The sequence below is a fragment of the Chelmon rostratus genome, chromosome 3 (assembly GCF_017976325.1).
Source record: "Chelmon rostratus isolate fCheRos1 chromosome 3, fCheRos1.pri, whole genome shotgun sequence".
NCBI classification, from domain to species: Eukaryota; Metazoa; Chordata; class Actinopteri; order Chaetodontiformes; family Chaetodontidae; genus Chelmon; species Chelmon rostratus.
The window spans coordinates 18,652,472-18,678,381 of record NC_055660.1 but is presented as its reverse complement, the minus strand read 5'-3'; the positions used below and the strand labels follow the sequence as shown (position 1 = coordinate 18,678,381).

Here is a 25,910-nt window from a genome sequence, read left to right as displayed (position 1 = left end):
CCTCTGGTGTGAGAATCCAGCCGTGTGTTTTGCACCGAAAGAGTCAGCAAACATATTCTCACTATCAATTATTAATCAACACGTTGAAATAAAAATAGGATGTGTGAAACAATATGGTTTACAACAACAGGGCTGACAGTTTGATGGACAGATGAAGCCAAAACAGCATTGATCAAGACCTACAAGCCCCGAGACACAGAGGGCAGAAAATAGGAACTGCTGGGATAAACTTGGCACAAGCTCAGCTCCCAGAGGGATACCTTGTTCCTGTGAGCAACATTTTGCTGTGTCACTATGCCTGCCAGGAAGGCCAGTTTGAGTAATAGATTCGAAACCCTGAGCACAGGTTTGTAACTACAAGACAGGATTTCACAACTTTAGGAAATTAACATTTTATCCTCTGTCCCCAGGTAAACATCAGAAATCTGCAGGAGAGGTGTGCTTACAAATATTTAATTGGCCATAGCAATGCCTTGCTGGATGACATCACATTGCACTGCGGCAAAAGTTGAGTTAGGTTCAACCCCCCGGACGACTGCTTTTTTCTGATGGAAGCCTCTGTGGCCTCATTGAAATGAATAATTCTGTTTTTTCTTAACGCACCTACTACAAGACTACAACTTAAGGTCCTTTAACTGGCTTAAGTGTTTAATATTATAGAGAAATACTTTTTTTAAAACCATGTTCACGTTCCTCGCAATGGTTTCAGTCCGGTTGTTTGGTCCGCACCAGGGTTCCAGTGTCCGCCTTCACATCAGTCCAAAAGCACTTCGCTAACCAGGCCTGCACACCAGGGTTTATCTGAACCATCCCTGAGCTTTAAAAATCAATTTTTACATAATCTTCTTCTAACTAAATTTGCTATGTGAGCACTATCCTGAGTTAGCACCCAAAACAATCAACCATAACTATAAATCAGCACAGCGATCCTGTCCATCTCTGGGTATATTAGCTCTCAAAGAGAGGAAGCAGGACTGCATGTTACTGTTTGAATCTCTTCAGAAACACACTCACTCAACACATCTACTTTACTTGACCTACTTGAAATTACAACGGCGTGATAGAGGCAGAGATTTCCCGCCAGCACTGCTTCAATAACAATGACCCCCTTTACACCTAGCATTAAAATGCATCTTGTACCCAGGTTGTATTGAGATATTAGTCAACCTGATTACATTTACACCTGGTATTAATATGAGTCTCCAGTGTTCACAGTGAGATCCAATTGAGAGCCGATCACTCTGCCCAGCTTCTTCCTCTTGATATTTTTGTTCTACTTCTCATTCTTACGCCCTCCTCTCGAGGGGGAGACGAAGCTGTCTTTGATAACTTGAATGCTGGAGAGTAAAGCAGAGGAGAATGTTGTTTTATACATGTCCTATTATTTCCGCTGTGGCCATCCTCAATGAGTCCTGGGTGCATTTACACATGTACTTCCATGTGGCCCTATCTGATTGCAATAAGCAACCACAAATTTGTGTGGCAGAAAGTGAACAATAGTTAAAAACCAAACAAACATATGATAATAATTGCTTATAATAAGCGTCCTGCAGGAGGCCCAGCATCTATTCTTCTGCACAACAGCACAAGCTGCTCTACTGGCAGTGAGTGCACAGCAAAGTTGCAGTGAACTGCCAGCCAGAGCCTCCCAGTTTGGGCAGAGACAGATGGAAGCAGAGGAGGAGAATGTAATTAGGAGTAAAGAGACTGAAGAAATTAAAAACACGGACGCCTGCTGCATGTTAAGTAATGGCAGGAGGGCGGGGTCTTTTCACTGAGATTTCACCAAACGGGAAAACTGGAGCAGGACTCAATGTTGGCCAACTAAACAGTGGCTGATAATTAAACTGTAAAAGCAATGATAATATAAGTCTCAGTATTAGCCAGTAGAGTTATCATAGATTATAAATGTGCTGTCAGATCTAGGCTTGGGTAGTATGGTATATACAATTCAGAGATTTGGCGGTACCGTTTCCACCACGGGTGATATCACTTAAGTCAAATTTACATGGCGTAACTCACAGTGTATGCACTGCTACCCTGCTACACAGTGAGTGAGTGGGCGTGTTGATGTCGTTGCACAGAGCGTGTGTCTGACATGGACAAATGTGCTGCATGGGTGAAAGCGCAACTCTGGACAACGTCTGGACTTGATTCTGTAGACATTGTCCGGCGATGATATGAAGAAACAGCTTTGGTGTCTCTGCTCTTCATTCAGGGTGTGCAGCATGATGTAGGAATCCAGCTGCCTCACAAGGTCACGTGATTTGGGCAACAGGACTGCGTACAATGTTCCCACAACAGTTGGTGGTGATGATGCACCTCTGTTGTTCTAATTTGGAACCTTAAAGCTTCTATTTCAAAAGAAAAGTTAGTTTTACTGTTTTGTTGGTTTTCAAACTCAAGTGTTGTCTCATGTTCTTATTCTAATAATTATGGCCATTCTGACTAAGATCAAGACCATTTTGAACACACCTCTTCTGGGAAAAATGGCGCCAGCAAAACAATGTACTGTATATTGCTGTTAATCAGCAGGAGCCTCCTAAAACTTTTGAAATTAATTTTGTAAATTAAGTTTACAAAGCGTAAATGTGCTTGTCTCCGAGTCTGACCAAAAGTAAACACAGAGAGGAGCCCCATGGCTCAGCAATTGTAATCAACTTCATAGAATCTAATGCCAGGCAACTAACCAGTAAACCAGGCTGTGATTCATTGTCAACGTTTATGTTGATTTCCAGTGGCACATTTCACAAGTGCAAAGTCGGCCCATAGTGAGATTGGCCAGAACGAAAAAAAAAAAAGGTTGAAAAATATCTCATCAAAGTCTCATCAAATCAAATGTAAAAATGAAACCTGTCAATATATTCATATTATTTTTGAATAGCTGTCCTCTTTTTCTTATGTGCAAAGATGTCCAAACATCCTACCAAGGACAGACGTACAAGCAACTGAGTACATACACACACAGGTCCTGGCAGTGCTTCTGCTTTGCCTCGTTGCAACCCTACACCACTGAATTCTGGGAGAGGAAGAGGCACTGAGTGAGAGTGTGTTTGTAGGGGATACGATCGATGGGTCGCCATGTTCCCTTGTAATCTATTAAAGAGCAGCATATCTGCTTCTCATGTCTCTGTTGCTGGGGGTTAGAGCGCACACTAACACACACAAGCACACGCACACGCACACACCTGTCTCCCTCCTCATCTAAACCTTTTAGCTGAGAGAAGCTCAGTAGTACAAAACATTTTTTTTTTTTTTGGACAGGCACACATACACAGCTCTTCTTCATTAATATTCTTTCAGTGCATCATGCTGCAGTGCGCTACTGTAGTAACTGATTTCCTCACCAGCTCAAAAACACTGTTTAAATCAATAGCATTTAGGACACTGTAAGAGAAAGCAGATAGAGCCTCACAAAACCACAACAGGGTATTGGTACCCAGTACAAATTCTGACCAGTTGGACATTTACTGGTTAACCAGCTGTTATTAAAATGGCTGGTTATGGTATTACCTTCTTAATAATTTTCATTTTAATTTCTCTTTTACCTTGCAACTGTATCATATCAATTGTGCTACAGAGAAGCACGTCCCTGCAGTGGGCGATTACTCTCCAGGAAGAGACAAAAGAGAGAGGATGGAGGATAGGGCTCTCTCTCACTGATCAGAGTGATATGAAGCTGAAAAAAGCAATATTTTTCTCCTTCTATTACAATCCGTTTTATTGTAGGGAAGTATCTCCCTGAGACGCCAGTATCAATGCAAACACACAATGCAAAATGATCAGAAAACTAGAGAGCTAGGTTACAACAAAGCAGCTGACTGTTGCTATGGCTGGTGTAGTGATGATGAGACAGGCGGCGGGAAGGTGCTGGTGGACACAGAGTCAGACAACAAAAAAAAAAAAAAAAAAGAAAAAGAAAAAAAAGGGGGGGCATGTGCACGAATGGATATGTGCAAGAGTGCAGCACAAAATTCTGGACCCTGTACATAGCCATTCTCTATGGGCCCCTCCCTGCATCCTCAGTTATTAATTCTAATATCTTTGATGAGATGAGATGAGAGCCCTGTATACTTAGCCCCCTTCTTCCCCCAGTCCAACGCCCCTGGATGTGTGTATGTGTGTGTGTCTATTTGTGTGTGGCACCTGGCTCTGAAATAGAAGACAACCTTGGCTGCCTCTCTGTCCAGGCTGATAAGGTAGAAGGGGCCAGATTGATTACAAGAATCGATGGAGGACAGTATTTGCTTTGACTTCCCGGCCTAATTAACACAAGTCACTATTCAGGTGCTGTACAAGGAGGAGGGGTGAAAGAGACACTGCAGAGGACTGCAGCTCCGGGCCACGCCTGCACTCCACTCTGACAGACTCCATATTTCTATTCCAGGCTTTCTCGTCTTTCAGTTTCATCTCTACACTAACAAGACATTTGATCCACCAAACAGGACTTGAAATAAAATAAAAGTGGTTGCAGTAGTAACAGGTGTACATACTGTATTTGTCTCGACACACCTCACTGTACTCGTATATATACGCATGTATATGTACGCGTATATATTACAAGTAAAATTACACCCACAGTGTGTTAAATATCGATCTGTGATAATGAAGGCCCAGCCATCATACAGAGCTGCATCCTGCACCTCAGCCTTCAGCCCCAGGCAAATCATGGTTTTGCTCCATCATTAGAGTTTTGAAAAAGGGAAAATAATTCACTGTTCTCCAAGAGGAGATGAACAGACTCCTAAGCAGAGAAGCCTTCTGGAGCCACACCCTTCACTCAGTTGAGCCTCGTGGATTATGATTGAAGCGTAAAGGCAGGATTTTCCTAAATAAAACAATATATAGTCAGCCAATAACAGCGCGCAGGGTTGAGAGCAGACTGGACGGGGGCCAGATCGTAACCAGCACACAGCCAAGAGTAGCCGTTGAACCTGGGAGGAGGGGCCAACTTTGAATGTTGAGTTATCAAACTACAACTAACAAACCCTGCGGATTCTGCCCTTAAAGAAATAAATTGGAATATATGCTGACTGGTTTTCTTACTGAGAGTCAGATGAGAAGATTGATACCACTCTCATGACTGTACGGAGCCAGCAGCCAGTTATCTTGGCTTAGCATAAAGATTAGAAACAGGGGGAAAGAGCTAGCCTGGCTCAGCACCTGTAAAGCTCACTGATTTACACTTGTTTGTTTTATCTGTACAAAAAACATGCCAGACTATTTGTTGGCTGGAACCAGTTGCCAGGCAACCAGCGGACATTCCAGGAAATTATTGTTCTGTTTGTAGGCAATATTCCCTACTAGGTACCTATTTAAATGTTTCTCTCCCGCAATTATTTTAACATTGTGTATTGTTTTTGGTGGTTATTACATTGTTTTGACAGAAATAACCAGATAAAACATAGCCATAAATAAAGGACATGATGTCACAATTCTGATGAGGGTAGTTATTGAATGTTGCATGATCACAAACTGTTGAAAGATGCTATGTTGAACTGTTTTGTAGTTTGGTAGCATAATGTTGTACTAAACACGGTGATGAACCACACTGGAAAAATAACGTTTTCCTTTCCAAACACAGAGCATTAGCCGACTAAGTGCATCCACATGATCAAACTTAAAACAAAGGTCAACAAAGCAGATGAAAGCTGATGAATTTGCCCAGTTTGAGAGAGACTGACCAATACAAGTAACAGAGAAGGAGGGCACTCCATGGACAGTTACAGAGGTAATGAGAGTGAAGTGTTCAATAAGAAAATGTACCATTTGCAACACTGTGGACTGCTGTTGTTAGCCTGCTAGCCATGCTAGCTCTTACAGTTTATGCTTACAACCCTACCTATGCTACTTCCTGTTTTGGCTGCTTTTCTTACAGCAACATTAAAGTGAATTTCACCAGGCAAAATCAGGTTTGAGTGCACCACAAAACAAGCACCATCCAACCCTCCAGAGCCTTTTTTGGGGTCACCAGGAAGTTATTTAGTGATACTCCACATGACATAGAGAATCAGGCAAAATTTTGCAATTTTAAGTGTCACAAAATCAAAAGAAGTTTCTTTGACCACTGCTGCAGAATAATTCACATCTCTGCTGTCCGTGTATGCTCATTCAAAACAATGTGGCTGAACACAGTGTTGCCACAACGCATTCAGAAACCTCTAAAGCTTGCGTGCATTGGTGTGCGTATGGTCGAGGACCAATCTCCTGCTCTCTCTCTTGGTCAGGAGAACTGCTCTGTTACAGTTTCCTCATTGCCTAACCTGATGTTGCGCTTCCTAAACAAAATGGAGTGTGAGGTCATCACACTAGACAAGATGAAGATGCAGATGGAGATAACTATTTTAATAAGGATATCCCTTAAATGTATCCCTTAAATGGAATGGGGGGGGGGGGGGAATTGAAATCAAGGTCCTTGCAACTTTGGTTGATATGGCGATAAACAACTGAATCATCAATCAATTTCCACACCCTGATACCGTCTCCTCACTGCTGCAGGACAGTGCTGTCTGACAGAAGGCTATTGATTGAGACACACAGGAAGGGTGCACAGCTCTATTAAAAAGAAAGCAGGAGCAGGACCTTTTACCCTCAGAGACCACAAGGGAATGACAAGAGGACTAATAGCACACAGTATCTATTATAGAACAGTCTCTGTACTGTGTAGGTTCAGAGCGGAAGCAAAAAAGGACCAGTAGGAAAACGAGAGAAAAAGAAAGACACAGAAAAGGTTGGAAGGCACCAAGGGCTACAGGGAACAGTACATAAGGAGGAAGGAAAAGAGCATAAACAAGCACAAGATGAAATGATAGAGGAAAAGGGAGACACAGACACACAAGATGGATTCAGAGAGTAGAAGATGAAGAATGGGATGAAAAGCACTTGAGAGTCAATCACGGAGGTGAAGAAGTAGATGGGGAAAGTCGTGGAAACGAAGAGAAGATGGCGAAGGGGAGGAGGGTGCAAGGAGAGGTAGACAGGGTGTGACGGGGAGAAAATGAAGATGAGCAGTGAACGAGGCACAGAGGAGAAAGCAGCCAGCCCAACAAGTGGGAGATCTAGATGGATCCCAGGAGGGGGACAGAAAGAGTGAGGAAACAAGAAAAGCAGGAGCCAGAAATAGACAACAGCACAGCAAATACAGCAGATAGTGAGATAGAAAAAAGAAGGGGGGTGAGTGAGAGAGAGAGAGAGAGAGAGAGAGAGAGAGAGAGAGAGAGAGAGAGAGCAGACAGTCTCCCCACTGGGCAGGGCCATTACTGCAGAGGAAAAAGGGAGGATGAGAAGATGAAGGGGGGAGAGAAAGAAGAGACGGGAGGAAAGAGGGCTGGTGGGATGGATGCAGGCTCCAGCAGCGAGGCAAGTCACTTCAGAGTCTGTCTATTCCTGTTTGTGTGTTTGTCTTTGTCTTTCTGTGTGTGTGTGTGTGTGTGTGTGTGCACGCATGTGTGGTCTATGCAGAGAAAGAGAGGATCAAATGAGATCCATTATCTCAGGGCAGGAGCTGGACGACCATCCAGTCAGCACCACATTACGTCAACATTCTCCAACACTGGTCTGCTGGGACACTGAGGGAGGAGAGAGGATGGAGGTGAACACGGGGGGAGGAGGAGGTTAACAGGATGGGTTAGATTGGGAAGAAAGAGCGGGGGAGGGTAAGAAAAGGGGAAGCAGGGGAGGGAAAGAAATACAAGAAGGGTTGGGGAGAAAACATAGGAAATGGAGAAGATGGGAAGGAGGAAAGGTGGGAGCTGGGAAAAGGAAAAGATGGTTAGGGTCATGTTCTGTCCCTGTCATACAAGATTTACTGTAAATATGAGCTGCTGACATCATCATCCAAGTGGTAATTAGAGTCCAAAGGGTACAAATGGGAATTTGTTGGCAGGGGTGGGCTTGTCCGATATCATGCAGCAGATGTGTAGCAACCAACACAGATGACACTCCACTGTCAACAGCCAGTAGACCAAGAATCAGCAGGACAATCCCCATTACAGAAGTAAACATCTGCAGCTGCATTTATTGATTTTAAAGGTGTAAGTGGAGAGTAACAGCTAACTGCTGCTAACTGTAGCTGCCGTTAGCTAGTTAGCTCAGTTAGACATGGTGCTAGCTGGCTCTGTCTGTGTCTGGACTGGTAGCTTAGAGCACAGGGGGCGGAGTTGGTGTTCCACAGGAACTTTGGACGGCCGGAAGGAGGAGGTCCACGTTGACTGCTGACTGGAGGGGAAATGTAGTTTACTTCATTGACATATCTGCAGCTCCTTCTGGACTGGAGGGAGACCAAAAGAACCATGTCTCTGGTGAGTGCTGAGTTCAGTCAGACACTGACCTGACAACAACAAACCCAGACGGAGACGCAGATGGTTCCTGCCGACGCTTGCTAGCTTACAGCTAATGTACAGGTGTTACGGCTGTTTGGGACAGAGGGGGATGCAGAAAGAATGATCGATAGACAAAAAGACAGGTAAAACTCATTGCTCATGCTCTTATTCTCTTAATCCAACACAATTTATGTCTGGGATGGCCTATGAGGCAACAACACAGTCATGACGATGCTGTTTGAATTGTTTTTGGACTGTGTGTATAAAAGTGTGTTTAAAAAGAAAATAGAAAAGGCAAGACTCCAAAGTGTTGAGGGCAGCAACGAGACAGTGAAAGTACCACAGGTTCAGGGACTTTTTGGAGGCAAGAATTACAGCCCAGAAATTCAAACTAGACCTATGTCTCGGTCATTAATGTAGGTTACTGTCTTTCAATAACGAACAGGTGCATGACCTTGTGGAAAAAAGCTCCATTATACAGTGATTCACTTCAGTGTACAACAAGAGAGGGACTGCATGAAATAGCCTTCAAGACTTTGACATATTTCTAAGCCCGAAGGCTTCTTTCAGGTAAGATAAAACAACAGCAATGCAGTACTGGAGCTGCTTTTCTTGTTTTTAGAGGAGGCATGCAAAAACGCTATAGCTGATAACAAAACCTGAGGCCCAGGGCCCCTCAGGGAGTTTGGGAGTTTGTTTGTGTGTGTTTTGTGTGTGTTCCCGCGCCTGCCTGGCACTTGCTCAAAACCATAACTAAGGCTCTGCACTCAAAAGCACTGTTGGGTGGGCCTTGGCAACAACCACATGTCCCAGATTACACCAACGTCTGCCAGCATACCTAAAGCACCTGCAGATGACTCCTGAGCAAACAGCGCTGAAGGATGCATATCAGCAATCATACCCTCATCTGAGGGTGCTAATGCTGTAAATTTAGAGCAGAACGTACAGTTTGAAATAACTAAGGGTGGCTGTTTTTCACTTTCAGCCAACAACTCAGCTTCAAAAGCTTTATCCCAACCATAATCATTTTAAAAAGTATCTTAACAGATCATCATTTATATTTATCATAATCAAATGGCATATGCAATGTGTAATTAGGGAATACAAAAGATCTGTATGACTATTTGAAAGAGATGGTTCAGGTGCTAAGTTAACTAGCACGTGTGGACAAAACAAATAGAAATAGCTAATGTGATCACTCATTAGAGAACTGCCGTGGCACTTGCACACAGCTGACGGCCACTTTAATCCAGAGACTGAGTTTGCTCATTTATAAGCTGTGGATCCAATATCTTTATACTTCTTTTTGGCAAACTCCACGTCTCCAAGAATTAATACAGCTACCGTTTGAAAAGACAGATACTGGCCTCCTGTCTTAAAAGCATTTTAGCTGTAAGACGATCTCTTTCCAAGTGCTCGGTAGTCTTGCAGCTGAAACGCTTCTGCAGAACCAAGGCCTGGATGGGGATGAGAACAATCTCTGTGATCATGAGCAGAGGATCGATGGGAGGTGAAGGAAATCTGTGTGGTGAAGTGATGTGAACATAATTCAGCAGTCAACCCTTTTAGGACAGAGATGTTTCCATTCAGCGGGGGTGTGACCAGACTTCTGTAGTTGGATGGATGAGGGCAGGGGGGCAGGGTCAGGCTGACAGATGGGAGTCACCCTGCAGTCAGAGCATCCAGCACCTGCAGTGCTCCCCCCCTCTTCCCACCCCTTGTGTTGTAATACATTTTTGACTCTCATTCATTATTTGTAGACAACCTTAAAATCAGGAAAACAGACTATCTTTCCAAAAGCTTTGCAAACAATGTGCTAAAAGATCATTTTCACTGTTACAAAAGCAATAAAAATGGTTTCAGGTCGCACAGAGATTTGCCTGCGCAGTGAAGAAAACCAGGTGTCAATGAGATTGATGGCTGATGGATGACATCATGCCTTTCCATGCTAAGGTTACAGGACAGAGGGTGAGTGGGGGGTCACAAAATAATGTATGCCATTCATTTGCTACTTGTCTAGAAACCTGCCACAGCCATTTAGTGCCTTCTCAGTTCAGTGGCTGTATACACAGCATACACTGGATACACATACATCAGGCTCTTCTTTCTGTTCAAATGAGCTGTACAGGAAGACGCTCTAAATAACTGACTGTGGTAGCTGTTGCAATCTGACCAGCTGAGTGTCTCTAAAATAAAACAAATGACTATCAGCACAATAAAAGGCAAAAGATCAAAAGCAATAAAACCCCCAGGAGTCTCCCTGTTCACTTCAGAAAGCATTAGGCTCAATGGGTTTTATTATCTAATATCTTTTCTACCATCGTTCAACAAAAACAGCTGAAAGATTACAGTTTACAGTTCCTAATATATTTTTCCTTCTTTTTTTTCTTAATGTGGCAGTGGGGTCTTGGATGTGCAAGTGGCCAAGTAGAATTTATTGACTACAAATGACAGCAATCTGATGGTCGTTATAATGCTCCAAACTTGAGGTCTTGTTGGGGATTTAAAATGGCTCACAGAGCAGAAGGTGGGACCTTACCATTTCAAGGACTAAAAGCCCTTACATTACCATAACAGCCATCTGGTAGCACAATGTCTGCCTGTCTCATTACTTCCTTTCCAGTCAAGACTTTTTATGTAATTTTGTTTTACTTTCTCATCATAGTTTGGAAATCCAGGTGTTTTTTAATTTGGTATGCAATACTTGATTTCCAAGTTGCTTTGCCCACATCTTTTTCATCCTCTCTGGCACACTTCCTCTCTGTGTGTCACCTCAAGCCCTCTGCCCTGACAACCACCCTCTCATAACCTTAAGGCTTGCAACATCACCATACCATGCATGAGTGCATGCCGGGGGTGACAGTACTTTTAGGGGTCCCGGCAGTGCCATGGTGAATGTTTGAGTCACCAGATGACTGATATATTCAGGGACATGTCAGACACGCCCTGCATTGCTATTCCCTCGGCGCGGCACACTGCTAGCTACCTGCTGCAGTGTGCTCCTGTTCTTGGATGGAAATTTCAAGGTTGTGCCGCAGCAGCAACAGGGCTCTGTGTGTTTGGTAAAGCTGAATGGGGACTCTGGCAGGCCCGAAGCAGGCAGTTAGGCAAAGCATACTGTCAAGTTTACAATTTTGGTTTTTGATGTTCTGAGTAAGTAAAAGAGCAAGTTTTTCTACAAAATATATGCATTTTTTAAATCATCCTGCCAGATCAGTAAAATTAATGATGATCCCCTTTCATTAAAAAAAAAAATGACTGAAAATGAACATAAAAACGAACCTTAAGCAAACTTAAGCTTACACTGGCTACACAGAAAAAGCACACACACATAAGGCCACAATGTCCAGATGCAGTTCATCAACACCTTTAGCTGTTAAATGTCATGTTAGCCTACTTTCTGGGCTCATCTAATGTGTTATTAACCCTTAAATTTTAGGCATTTCTCTTCATGATCCTTGAAAAGGAACCAGGCGTACCTACGTGACTATGATCACAAAGACAGCCACATCGAATATATTACAGGTTATTTCGCTCATGTCCTTCTCACTCTGTGCAGTTCAAGGTGTAAATTGGTGTCAGTGTGGAGTCGACAACAGTAACAGGTCTTCCAGTGACATCCAAGCAGTTTTAAGGTCAGTGAGGAAAATATTCACCTTGATCCACAATCAAAGTACTGACTCACTGACAAAGCACAGACAGTGTCCCTGTCCTTTCAGGATTACCTATTTATTACTGTACTTTCCTATTAAAACAGCATTTAAAATTGAGCATCTTGTCTTGTGTCTGTAAAGGCAAACTATGGCAACACTACCCAATATCAGACAATGACACAATATACTGTTCATGTCTATTATGATTAGAAAAGTTCGTTCAGGCCCTCTATGCTACAGCTTTGTAGGCAATGAAAATAAGTCAGCCATGTTCTTCAATGACTCGCTACCTCACCAGCAGTGAAATTACAAGCAATGCAGCTCATAACAGCTGAGGTGTCGCCGCACATACCTGCACTGCGATGCACATCTAAGCCCCATCACTTCATTGGATGAAAAAAAAAAGTGATGCGTTCAATTCCCATTAGAATGCTACTGGTGAACTTCAGGCTGTCCCTCTTTAGCCACAGCTAATAGAAGCTTGTCTGAGAGTCAATGACCGATTAGAGAATGACTGAATGAGAGTGTGTTTCCCATCTTTCCACTGACTGTATTAGACGTGGGCGATATGGATCAAATATATCATGATACACGTTTCTATATGTAACCAATATCACAACATGACTACATATTGTGATGAACACTTGGTTACCAGTTTATTAGGTACACCTAGCTAAAGCAAACTCAGTCCAATACAACAATAAATCCTACCATCACAAAGACTACAATGTACTTCTTGTTTTAACTGTTTTAAAGACGTGTTGATTCAAGGGTGTAGCTTGCGGTGCTGTTGACAGTACTGCATTATACTGAGAGGTGAGTGATAGGAAAATGATTATGCTCTCATTTTGCCAAAGCATCATTTCATTTGTTTACACAGGAAATTATTTCTAATTAATTAGCTGCTCATTTAGCCACATTTTTCATCAACTGTGTCGTGAGATATGACATTACAACTTTTATAGAACACATTATGCAACACTAAAGCCTGAGGAGCATCATTCATACTGCCTTTTATGTCACAGTCTCCCTGCCTTGTGTGGTAACTGTGTGATCATGTATTGATGTTCATGTTTTTCAGGAGTCTGTGAGATGCAGATAAACTTCCTTGTCAGCCACAGTTGGTCACACGTCTTTTGAATCAGTTCACCTAAAAATAATACCAGTGGTGTATGGTCTCAGTTTGCATGCCAGTGAATCCTCATTAAACTGGCTACTCTGCTTATTCCCATGAAATACACAGGCAATATTAAACCCGAATCTTTCTGGTACCACCTTCTTCTCTAAGCAGGAACACATATAGAGAACTAAATTTGATGAGGTAAAAATCTATTTTCCCGCATTAAATTGAAGCAACAAAGAAACTAAGAAAACAATGATCATAACTTGCACCTAATGGCTACTGCTATGCTCTAAACTCGTACCAAAATCCTAGTTTTGCTGTGAAAATGCAGGTTTTATTAACCTCAAGGGAGACCCTGACAAGTGTGGCACATTTTAAGCATCACTTTTACCTCCACTGATTGCTCCTGAGGTAAAACATTTTAACTGAGGTGCCGCCTGCGGAATAAATATAAGCTAAAATTTTGCAGAAATTTCATCTTGAAGATATGCAACTTCACACACTGCAGGAAGTAATCATGAATTATTGATTAGAAGCTTCACCGTGCATCAGGATATATACAACCAAGACAGAGTCTGCTGAGAGAGGGCATGTGCACGCTGATAAGCAAACGAGAAATCACACACACACGCTCCATAACAAACCTTCAGAATACATAAACAAGAATACTACAGAATGAAATCCATACTTGTGCACAACAGCACACACTCGACTCTTTGGGGACACACACCAGTAATGACACAGCATAAACGGTAAATGTGGTGTGTAAACATCGGTGTCATTGTTTAACAGAGCCTTTGTTGTGACAGAGGCTGAATGACCCTCAGACCAGAACGTTACTCATTTAGCCCAAAGGACAAAGCAAGGCAACAGTGGACCCTAAAAAGGCTTCTTCTGGTCCTATCCTGTCTCTCTAAAACAAGCTTATACGAGGGTATTCCAGACCAGTTCTCTTTAAACCCTGTGACCCTTTTCCACAAATCCCAGGAGAAATCTAGACAACTCGTGGGGAATAAGAATGACAGATAACTGAATTCATTACTTAGATGTATGGTGAAAAAAATACATATAATTCACCCGGATACACCTGACCGTGTCTCCAAGTCGAACAAGGCAGGACAATCTTTTTACCCTTCAGTAGTGTAAATTATTGTTGCCTTCTAATTTTTGGTGGTGAATTAAATCAAAGTCACCAACATTCACTGGTAAAACAATGGGTTTGAAGCAGACTAGCTAAATTACTCTATCTTTGCAATTTCCCTGAGTAAACCCTGAAAGGGACTCAGTCCAAATTCAAGGGGTTTCTGCATTTTGTTCAGATACCTTGATAACTTTTGATAAACCTTTCTCTTGGAGAAGGCTTGCACTGTTGCTGCATGTGCAACCATAATTTACTACCACCATCACCTGCAACTGGTCAGCAATGTCAGGTGTATCATTTATTTCCAGGTTCACTGTCTCCATCCACTGTCACATCTACCAAAATGGCCAAATGATTAATCAGGAAGATAAAAGGCAGATTAATTACTTATGACAATGATAATAAGATGCAGCCTTAGAAAATATTTAAAAATTACACAAAATTGGGACAGAGTAAAGCGATTATTGTGGATTAGGATTGCAACTATTCACATGTCATCTTCTAATGTCTTGTTTTGTCTGACCAACTGCCCAAAATCCAAATATGGTCAATTACAATGAAATACAACAGAGAAAAGCAGAAAACTCTCACAGTTGATGAGCTGGAACCATAAGTGTTGTCATTTCAGTTTGAAAAATGAAAAACAACAATTATTAGAATAGTTGCCAATTTTCTGATGATCAAACCAACCGATCAGTTGAACAGTTCAACTGATCGGTTGGTTGGTTGGTCGAACGTGGATGAGACTGATTTCATATTATGCAAAACTGCAGACATTACTGCTAAAACAAGACATCACAAGTTAACACTGAATCTGTTGAGAGCTTCTGTGCTATTTATGCGTGTTAGCTGTCTGAAGAAGACGGCTCAGCCTGGTTGGAAATAGGAAGCAGGTGCATTTAAGATGGGGAACTGAGACATTATGTAAATAACGTAGCTGTTCTATCAAATAAAGTGACTGACAATGCTTGGTCTCAGGCCAAGTCACACCCAGCTGAGGAGCTACACAGAGTCAAGGATGAGCTAATCGATAGGTGTAAGGTTGCTAGCAGGGACCTGCACCTGCCAGAACCTGTAGTTACAGCTGCACACAGCGAGCCGCTACCTGTATTTCTGATGTATCCATCCTACATGGACGCAGTCAGGTGTAACAACCTCGTTTAGCCTGCCAGCACCCGCTGAGTGACATGAGGCTATGAGCTAAACCGCTAGCTAGCAAGTGTGCTTGAGTGCTAGCCAGTTAGCGGGCTAGGTTGTGCGTTTTAGGCAACTGGATTAGATGAACCTTATCCATGACTGGTTAGCTAGTCGGCTCATCTCTTCCAAAAAACACAACGGGCGTTTAATAACAGTGCAGCCCTCACGGCGGGCAAAGGAACAGCCCAGTCTCTCTGTAAACAGTTGACACATTAGCTGTTATGTGGCAACGCTACCTTTGTCTCCCTGATGTCCTGCTTTCCTCCTTCAGGGTACCACTGGACGCGGACAAATCCCCTAACGAGAGGCCGACTCGGGGTGTCCACAGCGCTCTCAGTGTCCGAACCACACGGGACTCGTCCTCCTCCTCCTCCACCACCACCACCACCACCAACTCCTCCGCCACCGCCGCCGCCTCTCCCTCCGCCATCGTCGAGGTCCGAGTCTGAATTAAAATCCTCCTCGCCGTGGATCATCCGCACGAGACCAAACCGGACTGAGCCGCGATACCGCCCAGAGACCAGGTCGTGGGAGAACAGCAGGCGCTGGGAGCCGTCCGCCGTGGGAGACAGAGCCATGGATAGAGGCTCCGAGCCCGGGCTGGCTGCGGGAGAGAGGCCCGGGGTCGGAGATACTGCTGCTATTGCTGCGTCCGTTGTGGCCGCCGCATCCGATGCTACGGGCTCCGCCATCACTGCTGTTGTCAGGGAGTGATGCTTGAGCGCGAGGGTGACGGTGGAATGAAAAAACTGTAACCTGGAAGCAGCGAAGTGCACGTGTTTACGTCGGTACGTCGGTAGCGCAGTGTGATAGCGTCATCAGGAAGTACCCTCTCTCACCACCGAGCGGCAGTGTGAGACAGTGTGACACTTGATCAATTAAAAGTTTTGGAAAGATACGGAGAACTGTGTGTTCAGTGACACTGGGAATGTTGTAGTTGTGAAGAAAGCCATTATAACCACATCTGAATGCAATTCAGTTTCACATACAGAAAGGAATTAATCCCCAGAAGTATTACCCAATATAAATGCATTTTTAAAGATAACATTTAACTTATTCTTAGATCTAAGACTAACGAAAACACAAAAGCACACCGACATTTATGTGCAATGAAGAGTTGTTAGGTGAGAGCCCTTAACAATTGTCAATTGTAATGTATTTTGTTTTGTTGTTATTTTTAGGTAATTTCACATATATTGTAATATATGTTATTTATGTCGTCATATAAAGTTACATATTTAAAAAAAAATTAAGAAAAAAATAACAACTAAACGGGTCTCTGTGTGTATGCGTGTGTGTGCGCGCAGAAATCCACAGAAAATTATGGTGACAAGTTTTTCTCTGATGTCTGATGCTTATTAAGACTTGTAGTTGTGCCTGCTTATTGTAAATAAAGACGTAAATAAAGATTATAGACCGCAACATAAAAAAAAATGGCACTCACATGAAGACAAGTTGTTAGGGAACTTGTTTACACTTTATTCCAAGAATATTGTAAACCTGCTTATAGCTTACTTAAAACGAGTGTGTCCGGAAAATCGCGCAATTTAAATTCATCTTGTATTCGGAAATGGAGATTATTTCCAGTCTTATGACCCTTCCAGCGGGTTCACCTGCTCTGGGTGTCAGTTTTCGTTAATCGGACCGCTCCGCTGCCTCCCCAATACAACAATTCACACATTAATGCAGCGAGGTGTTGAGCTCTGCAGCGACGGCTTCTGCTTTTAAAAAGTGGGTTACACCTTACGGTGAAGTTTCTTAAAGTTTGGTTAGAGAGGACAAAAACTGTCCGTAAAACCAAACGGCTACTTGAAATTCTTAACATAGCGCATACAGACGTGAGAGGCGAGAAACACACTCCTACACGTCCTGTAATCCTCTTACAGATCTGGAAAATAATTAAGCGTGGAAAGATCGTGGACTCGACTTAAAGGGACAAACGGACAGCTAATGGAAAGTCTCCCTGAGAGGAATCACATGAAGAGTGGTAAGTCCAGTCCTTAAGATGGCCCGGTTAAGCAACACCAACAGAGAGCACTCAGTCTCCTCAGTGTGACAGCATTAATTGACGCTGACATTGATGGTTAATCACAACCAGGTGAGTCACTGTGTGGACTGTTACACCTGCACGCACCCTTGATAATGGGTCTAGATTGGCGCGAGGGCTCCAACACATGATCAGTAAAATCCAAATCTGCTGCGGATCTGATGGTGGCATGACGAGGATAATTCTAAACTCACAAATATCCCCCCCTGACCCCGATTAAATATGGTTATTGTTCATTTCACTCACGGGGAATGGAGAGTCACCCAGCTCGCCCCGGGATTATAAACAGCCCTGCGCGCCAAGGGTATAAATACGGACTGCGCGCCGCTCTGCTCAGCCTTGTTACGCACGGATCAGACTCTCAGACGAGGAAGTATCCACGTCTAAGGTGGGAGCAGCAGAAAGGAAGAGAGTGAAATCTCAGCGCCGTGTTCTTTTCTTTGTTTTTAAATCTTTAGGGGCATAAAACAAGAGCATGTCGGTGGTCAGCGCAGTGCCGTTCATGAAGCCGCTCCACATGCGCTCTCCGGTGCCGCGGGGCCGCCGCCACACGCTGCCGGCCAGCGAGTTCCGCTCCCTCAGCCCAGAGGACGCCATCAGCGTGTTCGAGATCGAGAGAGAAGGTAAACAGACTATTCTTACTGAATTACATCACGTATTATGGGCTGTCTTAATAAGTTCGGAACAGCAGGTCCCGGCACAGTTACGCACGCAGGCATTCATCTATCACAGGGAAAACATTCTTACAGTCTTTTACAGGAGCCTCGCTTCATGATTTCATTCACAAACTGACTGAAAAGAGAGTCTGATAATAACTCTACTGGCCAACTCAACTCCTTTAGTGACATAAATTAAATTTAGAGAAAAAGCTTCTCTTTTTTTTCCGGTGACCATATCTCACATTGACGTACTACTCCTTTCAGGTCCCCTAAACCATAAACAAAAGGTTCAATGAAGGTGATTTTCACTCTTTAATGGATGCGTATGCGACCTTATGCCAACTTCTCTGTCTTACAAGAGTCTTGACATGTAACATGATCACACTGGTTCTCCTCCAGCCTTCATCTCAGTGTCCGGTGAGTGCCCTCTCCACCTGGACGAGGTGCGTCACTTCCTCACCCTGTGCCCTGAGCTGTCTCTTGGCTGGTTCGAGGAGGGACGTCTGGTGGCTTTTATCATCGGCTCACTGTGGGACCAGGAGAGGCTTACCACGGTAAGACAGAGCGGAGGACACATGGACGGTGATTTACCTCAAACTGAGTGACTGGCAAGGGAGGTTCACGACAGATTATCAGAGATTTTGAAAGATTTAAGGGCACATTTATGGTAGAACGTGTTTGTCAGTTCAGTGGGTGAGGATAATGTGAAACAGATCCACCTTAATAATAGAAATTTAGATTGTTGGGAGTAAACTTCAGCATCATGGCCTCTAATTCAAATACCACTTGAAGAGAGGTACTGAACAGCTAAGAAATAATGTGTTATAATAATAAGTGGTGATGGCAGGATGACAGAACACCCATAGATGTTGTGTAACAATAGAGAAGAATCAGCAAACTTTCTCAATAATGTTTGCTGCGGTGCAAAATCAGCAAAAGTTTGCTAACATTTGCTCCCATCAGCTACTGGTCATACCAGACCAAGTAAGGGTGTAGCAGGAAAACCTCTGAGTGTTTTGAATTGAGCAAAGGTGCGTTGTATTGCTTATGAATTCAGTTTTTCTCTTGCAAGAGAAAGAAAGCATTATTTCATGTTTCAAAAGTCAGACTGCCTCACTTTAAGAGTGAAATGTCACCTAGTTCCCAAAGAGCAGTGAGAAAACTGCCCTCAACAAGGTCTCTTTCCAATCGTCTGTCCCTTCAGTATCAAGTATTTATAGGTAGAACTTGTCAGTAAAACAAGTTTCTCAAACATACACCTCTCCCCTTCCTCTGTGTTTTCCAGGACGCCCTGACTCTCCATAAGCCTCATGGGACCACCGTCCACATCCACGTCCTGGCTGTCCACCGGACCTTCCGCCAGCAGGGCAAAGGCTCCATCCTGATGTGGCGCTACCTGCAGTACCTCCGCTGCCTGCCCTACGTCCGGCGCGCCGTGCTCATGTGCGAGGACTTCCTCGTTCCCTTCTACCAGAAGTCAGGCTTCAAGGTGCAGGGCCCCAGTGAGATCACGGTGGGGCCCCTCACCTTCATCGAGATGTTCTACCCTGTTAGGGGCCACGCCTTCATGCGTCGCAACAGTGGCTGTTGAGGACAGAGGGACTCAATGTGGATTCTCCCTGGCTGTAAGTGGCAGTGGGACCCTCGACCCTTAGAAACAGGATGAGGGGGTGTCTGAGCAGCTTGGCTATGCGCAAGTGGCCAGCAGGGTTTGTGATCACCGCTGTGAGGCTTGTTCAGCAGACAGTGAGGTGTGTGTTCAGTCTGCATAGAGCCGAAAAACAGAGAGCTGCCATCCAGCTGCCAACAACAGCTGTTTGGAAAAGTGGTCAGAAACTACAAATATACTGATCTGTAGTTTAGCGTGAGTAAAGCATGTTGTCAAAATCATTAGATCGAAGTCCTGAAAGAATGTAAGCACGTGTTTCAAATTTCAAATTTTGTTTTTGTATAAAGCCATTTTATTTTTATTTTGATACCTTTATTATCATGTTAAATAGAACGCAGCTGCCTTGTTTCTTTCTTTGCCCTTTTTTAAATATCTGTTATTCAACCGGTCTTTCTGGCTACATATAAAGCCAAAAAGGTAAAGTAAAAAGAAAAAGACATAAAAATAACTATGCTAATGATTAATGCATTCTGTCCTGTATAAACAGCATGCCTTTGACAGGAGGTGGAGAAGATTATCATGTTACACATTGTATAAGTATGATAACGGTTTGCTTTACACCAAAACAGTTAATGTATTAAGGATGTTGGATACTGGAGATGCTTGTCTGTTGTTTCATATTAAGATTCCGGTGGTCTCATCTGTGTCCACCAGTGACCGTTACAAAAGCCTGGTCTGTACAGTGTGTGTTGGATTTTAAAGAGCAAAACATAGCCTTTCACAGAACACAACTTAGAGCAATGTATGTATGCATAAAATCACCAACACAATAAGTATATTTAGATATCATGAATATATGTCCTTTCAAAGTCCCTCCTTGATAGTCTCCTCTCTCCTTTTTCCTCATAGACAGTCACCACCTCTGCCTCCCAAAGTCTTGAATCAAGACAAATGTTTTTTTTTTTTTTGTTCATAAAATAATAAAGGTTCTATTTTCTAGCATGTCTGCTTTCAGGTCTTTTTATTTACACTCTATTAGGAAAAGCCATTTTAAGAGTTCTTGAGAAAATCCCATTCCAAGGGCCATTTAGTAGTTGCTCTGGAGCTTTTGATCATATTGCATGGTTTACACAGTTCTCTTTGTGACGGGAATTAAAGATTTGTGCTTATTGTTCCATTTACATTAAACAACATTAAATCAGGTCCATGAAAACAGAATTTTCACTTATTCTCACTTCAACGTTAAAGTTCATATTCTCTTTTAGGGTTATAGCCGTCACTGGTGTAGTGTCAACAGTAAGGACAACGTAGAGGAATTGATGACAGACAAAACAAGTTTTGATGTCAGAAACTCTGTTCAGTGTAACACTGCACACGCAACCTCGTTATTACTAGAGTGGCATTTATTTTGACACGACTGCTTTATCATACATTTGAACACATACAACTGAAGCAAAACGGAACAGTACCTTGACCACAGACTGAAATTCATTTAAAACTATTTCTTTTTATTCCAATAAATATAAAAGGGTGAAATAATTTGGTCCCAATGCAAGCATAGCTGCATACAGTCATGACTGAAGATGTGTGTTGTGTGTTGTGACCTTCATATTTCAAAAGGCACAGTACAGAGGTTTCTTACAAGTGGTGAATGTCCCGGGTCACACTTTTCAGGGCAGAGTCCTATGTTTTGAAACAGACGACCTTACAATCTGAAGACAGTGGTGTTTAAACCAATAAAAATATCTGAATTGTCCAACGTACAACCCATTCTGCATGTTTTTTTTAACAACTCATGTTCTTAACAACACCAGATGATCAGTGAGTCAGTCCCACAGACAAACTCGTGTAATCTCATAACTCACTTAGTAACACACTTAATCCTCCACACAACAGTCATTACCGTAGCTTTCCTAACAGCTGGGGTCAACACATGCCAGAATGGCGAACAACAACAAACTAGGTCCGAGCCAAAAGCTGGGGAGAATGTTTCACTTTGTAAGGAACCCACCAGAACGGCGACAATCTAATGTGGGTCATGGAGCACAACCCAAGCAAATATCTGTTAGGATCCAGACAAAAAAACAAATGTGTAAAAAAGTAAATAAGTATCGAACAAGACTTTGTCTAGGTTTAGTCTGAATGTGCCTGTTTGAGGAAAATCCTATGTCTGCAGCAACACTACTGTTTACTACGGTTTAAAATCATCTTTCTTACACTAGGAGAGCATTCACAAGTTTAAATGGTAAAAACAAAGCCTTTCATGGTATACTACATAAACACATTAAGGCTCTGGTGAAACATAAATTACATCTTGTGATTGTATGACTGTTTGTTTCACAGAGTCAAAAAATACAGTACAAAACTTGCTTTGATTCAACAAAGAATGCATGTTCGGATAATTACTCCCAGAATAAATATTATTTTCATGATTTTTTTTTTTTTTTTTTTAGAGTAAATCTACAAAATGGTTCAGGCACCACTGTGTTATTGGACAAATATGAGACATTAGAAGTGTAGCTTGACTGAGAACTTGTGTCTGTGGCGGTGACACCAAATGACTGTGAAAGACAACATGCATATGTAAGCAGCATGTGATGTTGCTTTGGTAGGTTAAAGTCAGAAATGTGTTAATAGGCAGTATGCAAAAGTCAAAGTAAAGTGAGGCATCTTTGTAAAATGGCATAGGCTGTTTAAGGCAACTAGTGGTTTTAGATAGAAATCGTACCTTAATTGACCACTGATATTTAAATATTCCAGCTGCACAGTTAATACCTTGAACACATCATTACCTTTAGCATAACATTTCACTGCTTCAAAGAATGTGGACATTCCATTCCAAGTGCATCCATATGAAAGAGAGATAGATTTAAAAAAAAGAGGGTTTTTAACTCTGAAAGCAATTCACCAGACACCGAGAAGCAGCAGACCCGAATGACAGCTTTTGTAGTGTTAACACAAGAATAAGTAGTAAGAGGCCCACTATGGCATCAGTCTTCATTTTCATCTCAGCTGTTTGTCATCAACAGAGTTAAAGGGAAAAGTGATTGTAGGCCAGAGACGCTCATGTCTTCTTCTATCTTCTTTAGATTGACATAACTCTTTGTGAACTGCAGGAACCAGACAGTCTCGCTCTGTAGATATTGTCCTTCAGGTCCATCCAGTACTTCGCACTTTTGATGTCCAGAGTATCTTTTTCTATCCTCTGGTTCTGAGGACCAGCTAGTTCACCAACAATGAACATGCTAGGTAGTGCCAGACTCTACTGTGGATTGAAAAGGTTGAGCAAAGTTTTATGAAAGTAAGCAAGTCAGAAGGTTGAGGAGAAGAGACCTTCAGGTCTTTTGATGGATGAATTATTAATTAAAAAAACATTGCCATCTGAAAGGCCTGACCTGAAAACAGCTGATCTGGTCATTGGCTAGAAGATAGCAGATCAGTAGCACTGAAATGGCCATCTTAGACATCACGAGTAGCCTAGAGACTAGTGCACCACATCGTCAATGTTGTGGTCTATGTCGTACTTCTCACAGAACTTGCTTGTGAAGGGCAGGCAGGTGAGATGCTCCAGCCAGTGCCAGTTAATTGGGTAAATATAAAACCAAACGATGAGGGAAGAAAAGAGCCCAATGTAGGCCAGCATCGAGACAGCAATGAGGATACGTTTCCGGTACTTGTCAAAAGTGCCAAAGGTGACGTAGGGCAGAAAGGCAAAGGAGAGCAGCATGCCGCTGAGGAAACCAAAGATGTGGGCGATGTTGTCGATCCACGGCAAGAGGCCGCACAGGAAGAGGAAGAGAACGATGCCCAAAAGTTTGAGAAAGGCCTTCCATGGTTTCTCCAGCATCTGCCAACCTTGAAACAGCTCAACAAACAGGCAAGCAAGGAGTCCAAACTGAGACCCTGCTGGACCCACCTGCAGGAAGAGAGCAGAGAGAAAAAGACAAGTTACAAACAATCCCACGATTCGATTTAAAATGACCTGAAAGGATGGCGATTGGTTTTAGTCCTGACAAAAAGCTGGAAATGTTCTTCTATAGTCCCACTTTCATAGAAAATATCCCCCACATTGTGTGTACTAAAGACTCACATGTACAAATGATCACTGGACACATGCATGACACACATCATTTCATGTGTTACGGACATAAAATGCATACATCCTGCTTACTGGTGACACAGCAATGTTCTTCACTTTATGCAAGATTTGATTGGTTGTATTGAAATAAGGTTTTTATCTATAAAGACAATATTTTCATGGAATTACTGCAAAAGTAGGGGAGGGGAGGGATATAATGAAATCCAAAAATATAAAATACATATGTCTACCTTTTGCTATTAATAAAGAACACAGGACACGTGATTTATAGAGCAAATATGTGTTCCATAGTAGACAAAACAAAACAAAACAAAACAAAACAAAACAAAAATCAGTTGAACTTTAACCTGATTACTAAATCTTGGCAACAAGATACCGAGACAGTATTTAAGGTAACAATTAATCTGACTCATTGTGACTACTGCAAGGAGAACTAATCCTGACCCAGGGAAACTGAGTACTAATAGGTAATTAATGAGTGTGGCATAATAATTGACCAATGTCTCTTTCTGGTCACAATATGACAAAAAACAAATTGATAGAAAAGCAGAAATATTACATTAATTAAAGTTTTGGGGGCATTTTGAGCCATTCTCAGTGGCTCTGTGGTGATTATGAAACCTGATGTTCATGCTTACTCTACAAATGGATGTTGAGATACATGCAGCCTCTGTTAGTTTTAGATCTAGTTCTGTAGAGGAACTACAGTATGAGCCCAGGGTCAGGCAGTAAAGGTGAGCAGATTAGAGTGACGTCAGGGCTGAGTTTGGACGCTTGGCCTGGTCTGAGGCAGATGGCTAATCTGTGAAGACATTAAACTCCCACATACAGAAAAACAGCATGGCACAGCACTCCACCCACACACCCCTGACACACAGGCTGACACGTTCCTAACACGCGCCATGGTCACTCATCACTGGTTCAGGTAAAAAGCGTTGGAACAGATGTTAAAGTATAGGGCAGTGGCTGGGAGGACATCCACGCTACCCTAACCCATTAGTAGTGATTCCTGTTGCACATTAATCATTGGTAATGGAAACATGAGGAGCTGTCGTGTTTCCCTTCAATCTTTTTTGGAGTAGTTTACGGGTTTTGTTACTGCAACCTGTGTGACGTCATGCCATGACATGAATTTTGCAATGTCATTGCCATGATAAAACCATATTAAAAATAATGTGCTTTGCTGTGGCAGTGATAACATGCAGGTAAAAGCCCAGTACAAAAGGACATCAAAGGTTTGCTTGATGTGGGGAAACTTGGTGTTGTGCATGTTAGACTGGTACTTTCTGAGCACTTACTGTGGAGTTCATTTTCTTTTCGAGACAATCTGAATACCTTCAGTCATTAGTGGGACTGATTAGATCCTGAAGGATGAAAACTGGTTGATGAACATGCCATGACTTTTAGCAAGAGCATGAATATCAAATATTTTCAAACTCAACATTATGAGGCTGCTACACTCCATGTTTGTGTGGATCATAGAGATTGTTATCACTGATGGCTGAAAAATTAAAACACAGATTTCAGCTGCAGGATACGACTGTTACTGTTGCAGTGTTACTTTTATTTAAGTAAAGTATTTGAGCATGTATTTCCTACACTGACGGGAACCAAAGTCACGTAAAACCAGGTACACTTCAGCTAACACCAGTTTAGCTTCTTGCCAGCTCACATGTTCCCAACCAGTGTTTTCCCAGACAGGCTGACTGTCCTCCTCATCCTAATTCCTCTGAGCAAGTGACACGTTTAATCTCCACTTACACTTCCAGGTGACCATTTCTACAGTTCATAAAACGTATTTACTTAAATACACAGCATGTAATTTCTGCCATCCCGGGTCTCTCAATCAAAACAATGAAAACAAAAGACATTGTTTCATGACATCATAAAGTACAGTGGGACCAGGGAGGTTGATATCTTCATTGTTAATGTATGCTTACAGTCACGGTACACTTTATCAGATGGCAATGTTTTTATTATATTATTCTTTTTTGTGCAATACTTTCCATTACTACTGTTTACTATTTTGCTATTTTATTATTATGCATATAATCTTTTTAC

General features: G+C 42.5%; 5 protein-coding genes across 5 annotated transcripts in view; 2 read left to right on the top strand and 3 right to left on the bottom strand.

Moving 5' to 3' along the window:
* ube2o (ubiquitin-conjugating enzyme E2O) overlaps positions 1-16,179 on the bottom strand; it is a 37,787-nt gene extending 21,608 nt beyond the window's left edge. The window contains exon 1 of the mRNA XM_041933826.1: positions 15,672-16,179. Within this exon, the coding sequence (XP_041789760.1) occupies positions 15,672-16,127 (456 nt within the window). The 5' untranslated portion in view covers positions 16,128-16,179. The remainder of the gene's footprint in view (positions 1-15,671) is intronic.
* LOC121604362 (histone H3-like) overlaps positions 1-25,910 on the bottom strand; it is a 610,603-nt gene that overhangs the window by 233,476 nt on the left and 351,217 nt on the right. The gene's annotated exons all lie outside the window — the stretch shown is intronic.
* zgc:163040 (uncharacterized protein LOC100038789 homolog) overlaps positions 1-25,910 on the top strand; it is a 408,070-nt gene that overhangs the window by 263,324 nt on the left and 118,836 nt on the right. Inside the window, exon 3 of the mRNA XM_041933847.1 lies at positions 24,569-24,577. Coding sequence (XP_041789781.1) covers positions 24,569-24,577 — 9 coding nt within the window. The remainder of the gene's footprint in view (positions 1-24,568; positions 24,578-25,910) is intronic.
* Positions 17,914-20,660, top strand: aanat1 (arylalkylamine N-acetyltransferase 1). The gene is made up of 3 exons (XM_041933866.1): positions 17,914-18,105; positions 18,541-18,695; positions 19,427-20,660. Exons 1-3 carry the CDS (start codon positions 17,958-17,960, stop codon positions 19,730-19,732), a joined length of 609 nt encoding a protein of 202 aa, XP_041789800.1. The 5' UTR covers positions 17,914-17,957; the 3' UTR covers positions 19,733-20,660.
* LOC121604337 (inactive rhomboid protein 2-like) overlaps positions 20,787-25,910 on the bottom strand; it is a 32,230-nt gene continuing 27,106 nt past the window's right edge. The window contains exon 18 of the mRNA XM_041933831.1: positions 20,787-23,666. Within this exon, the coding sequence (XP_041789765.1) occupies positions 23,235-23,666 (432 nt within the window). The 3' untranslated portion in view covers positions 20,787-23,234. The remainder of the gene's footprint in view (positions 23,667-25,910) is intronic.

Coding starts and splice junctions, on each gene's coding strand:
- aanat1 (XM_041933866.1), top strand. CDS start 17,958: ATGTCGGTGGTCAGCGCAGTGCCGTTCATGAAGCCGCTCCACATGCGC. Junction 18,106..18,540: donor GTTCGAGATCGAGAGAGAAG/GTAAACAGACTA, acceptor GTTCTCCTCCAG/CCTTCATCTCAGTGTCCGGT. Junction 18,696..19,426: donor ACCAGGAGAGGCTTACCACG/GTAAGACAGAGC, acceptor TGTGTTTTCCAG/GACGCCCTGACTCTCCATAA.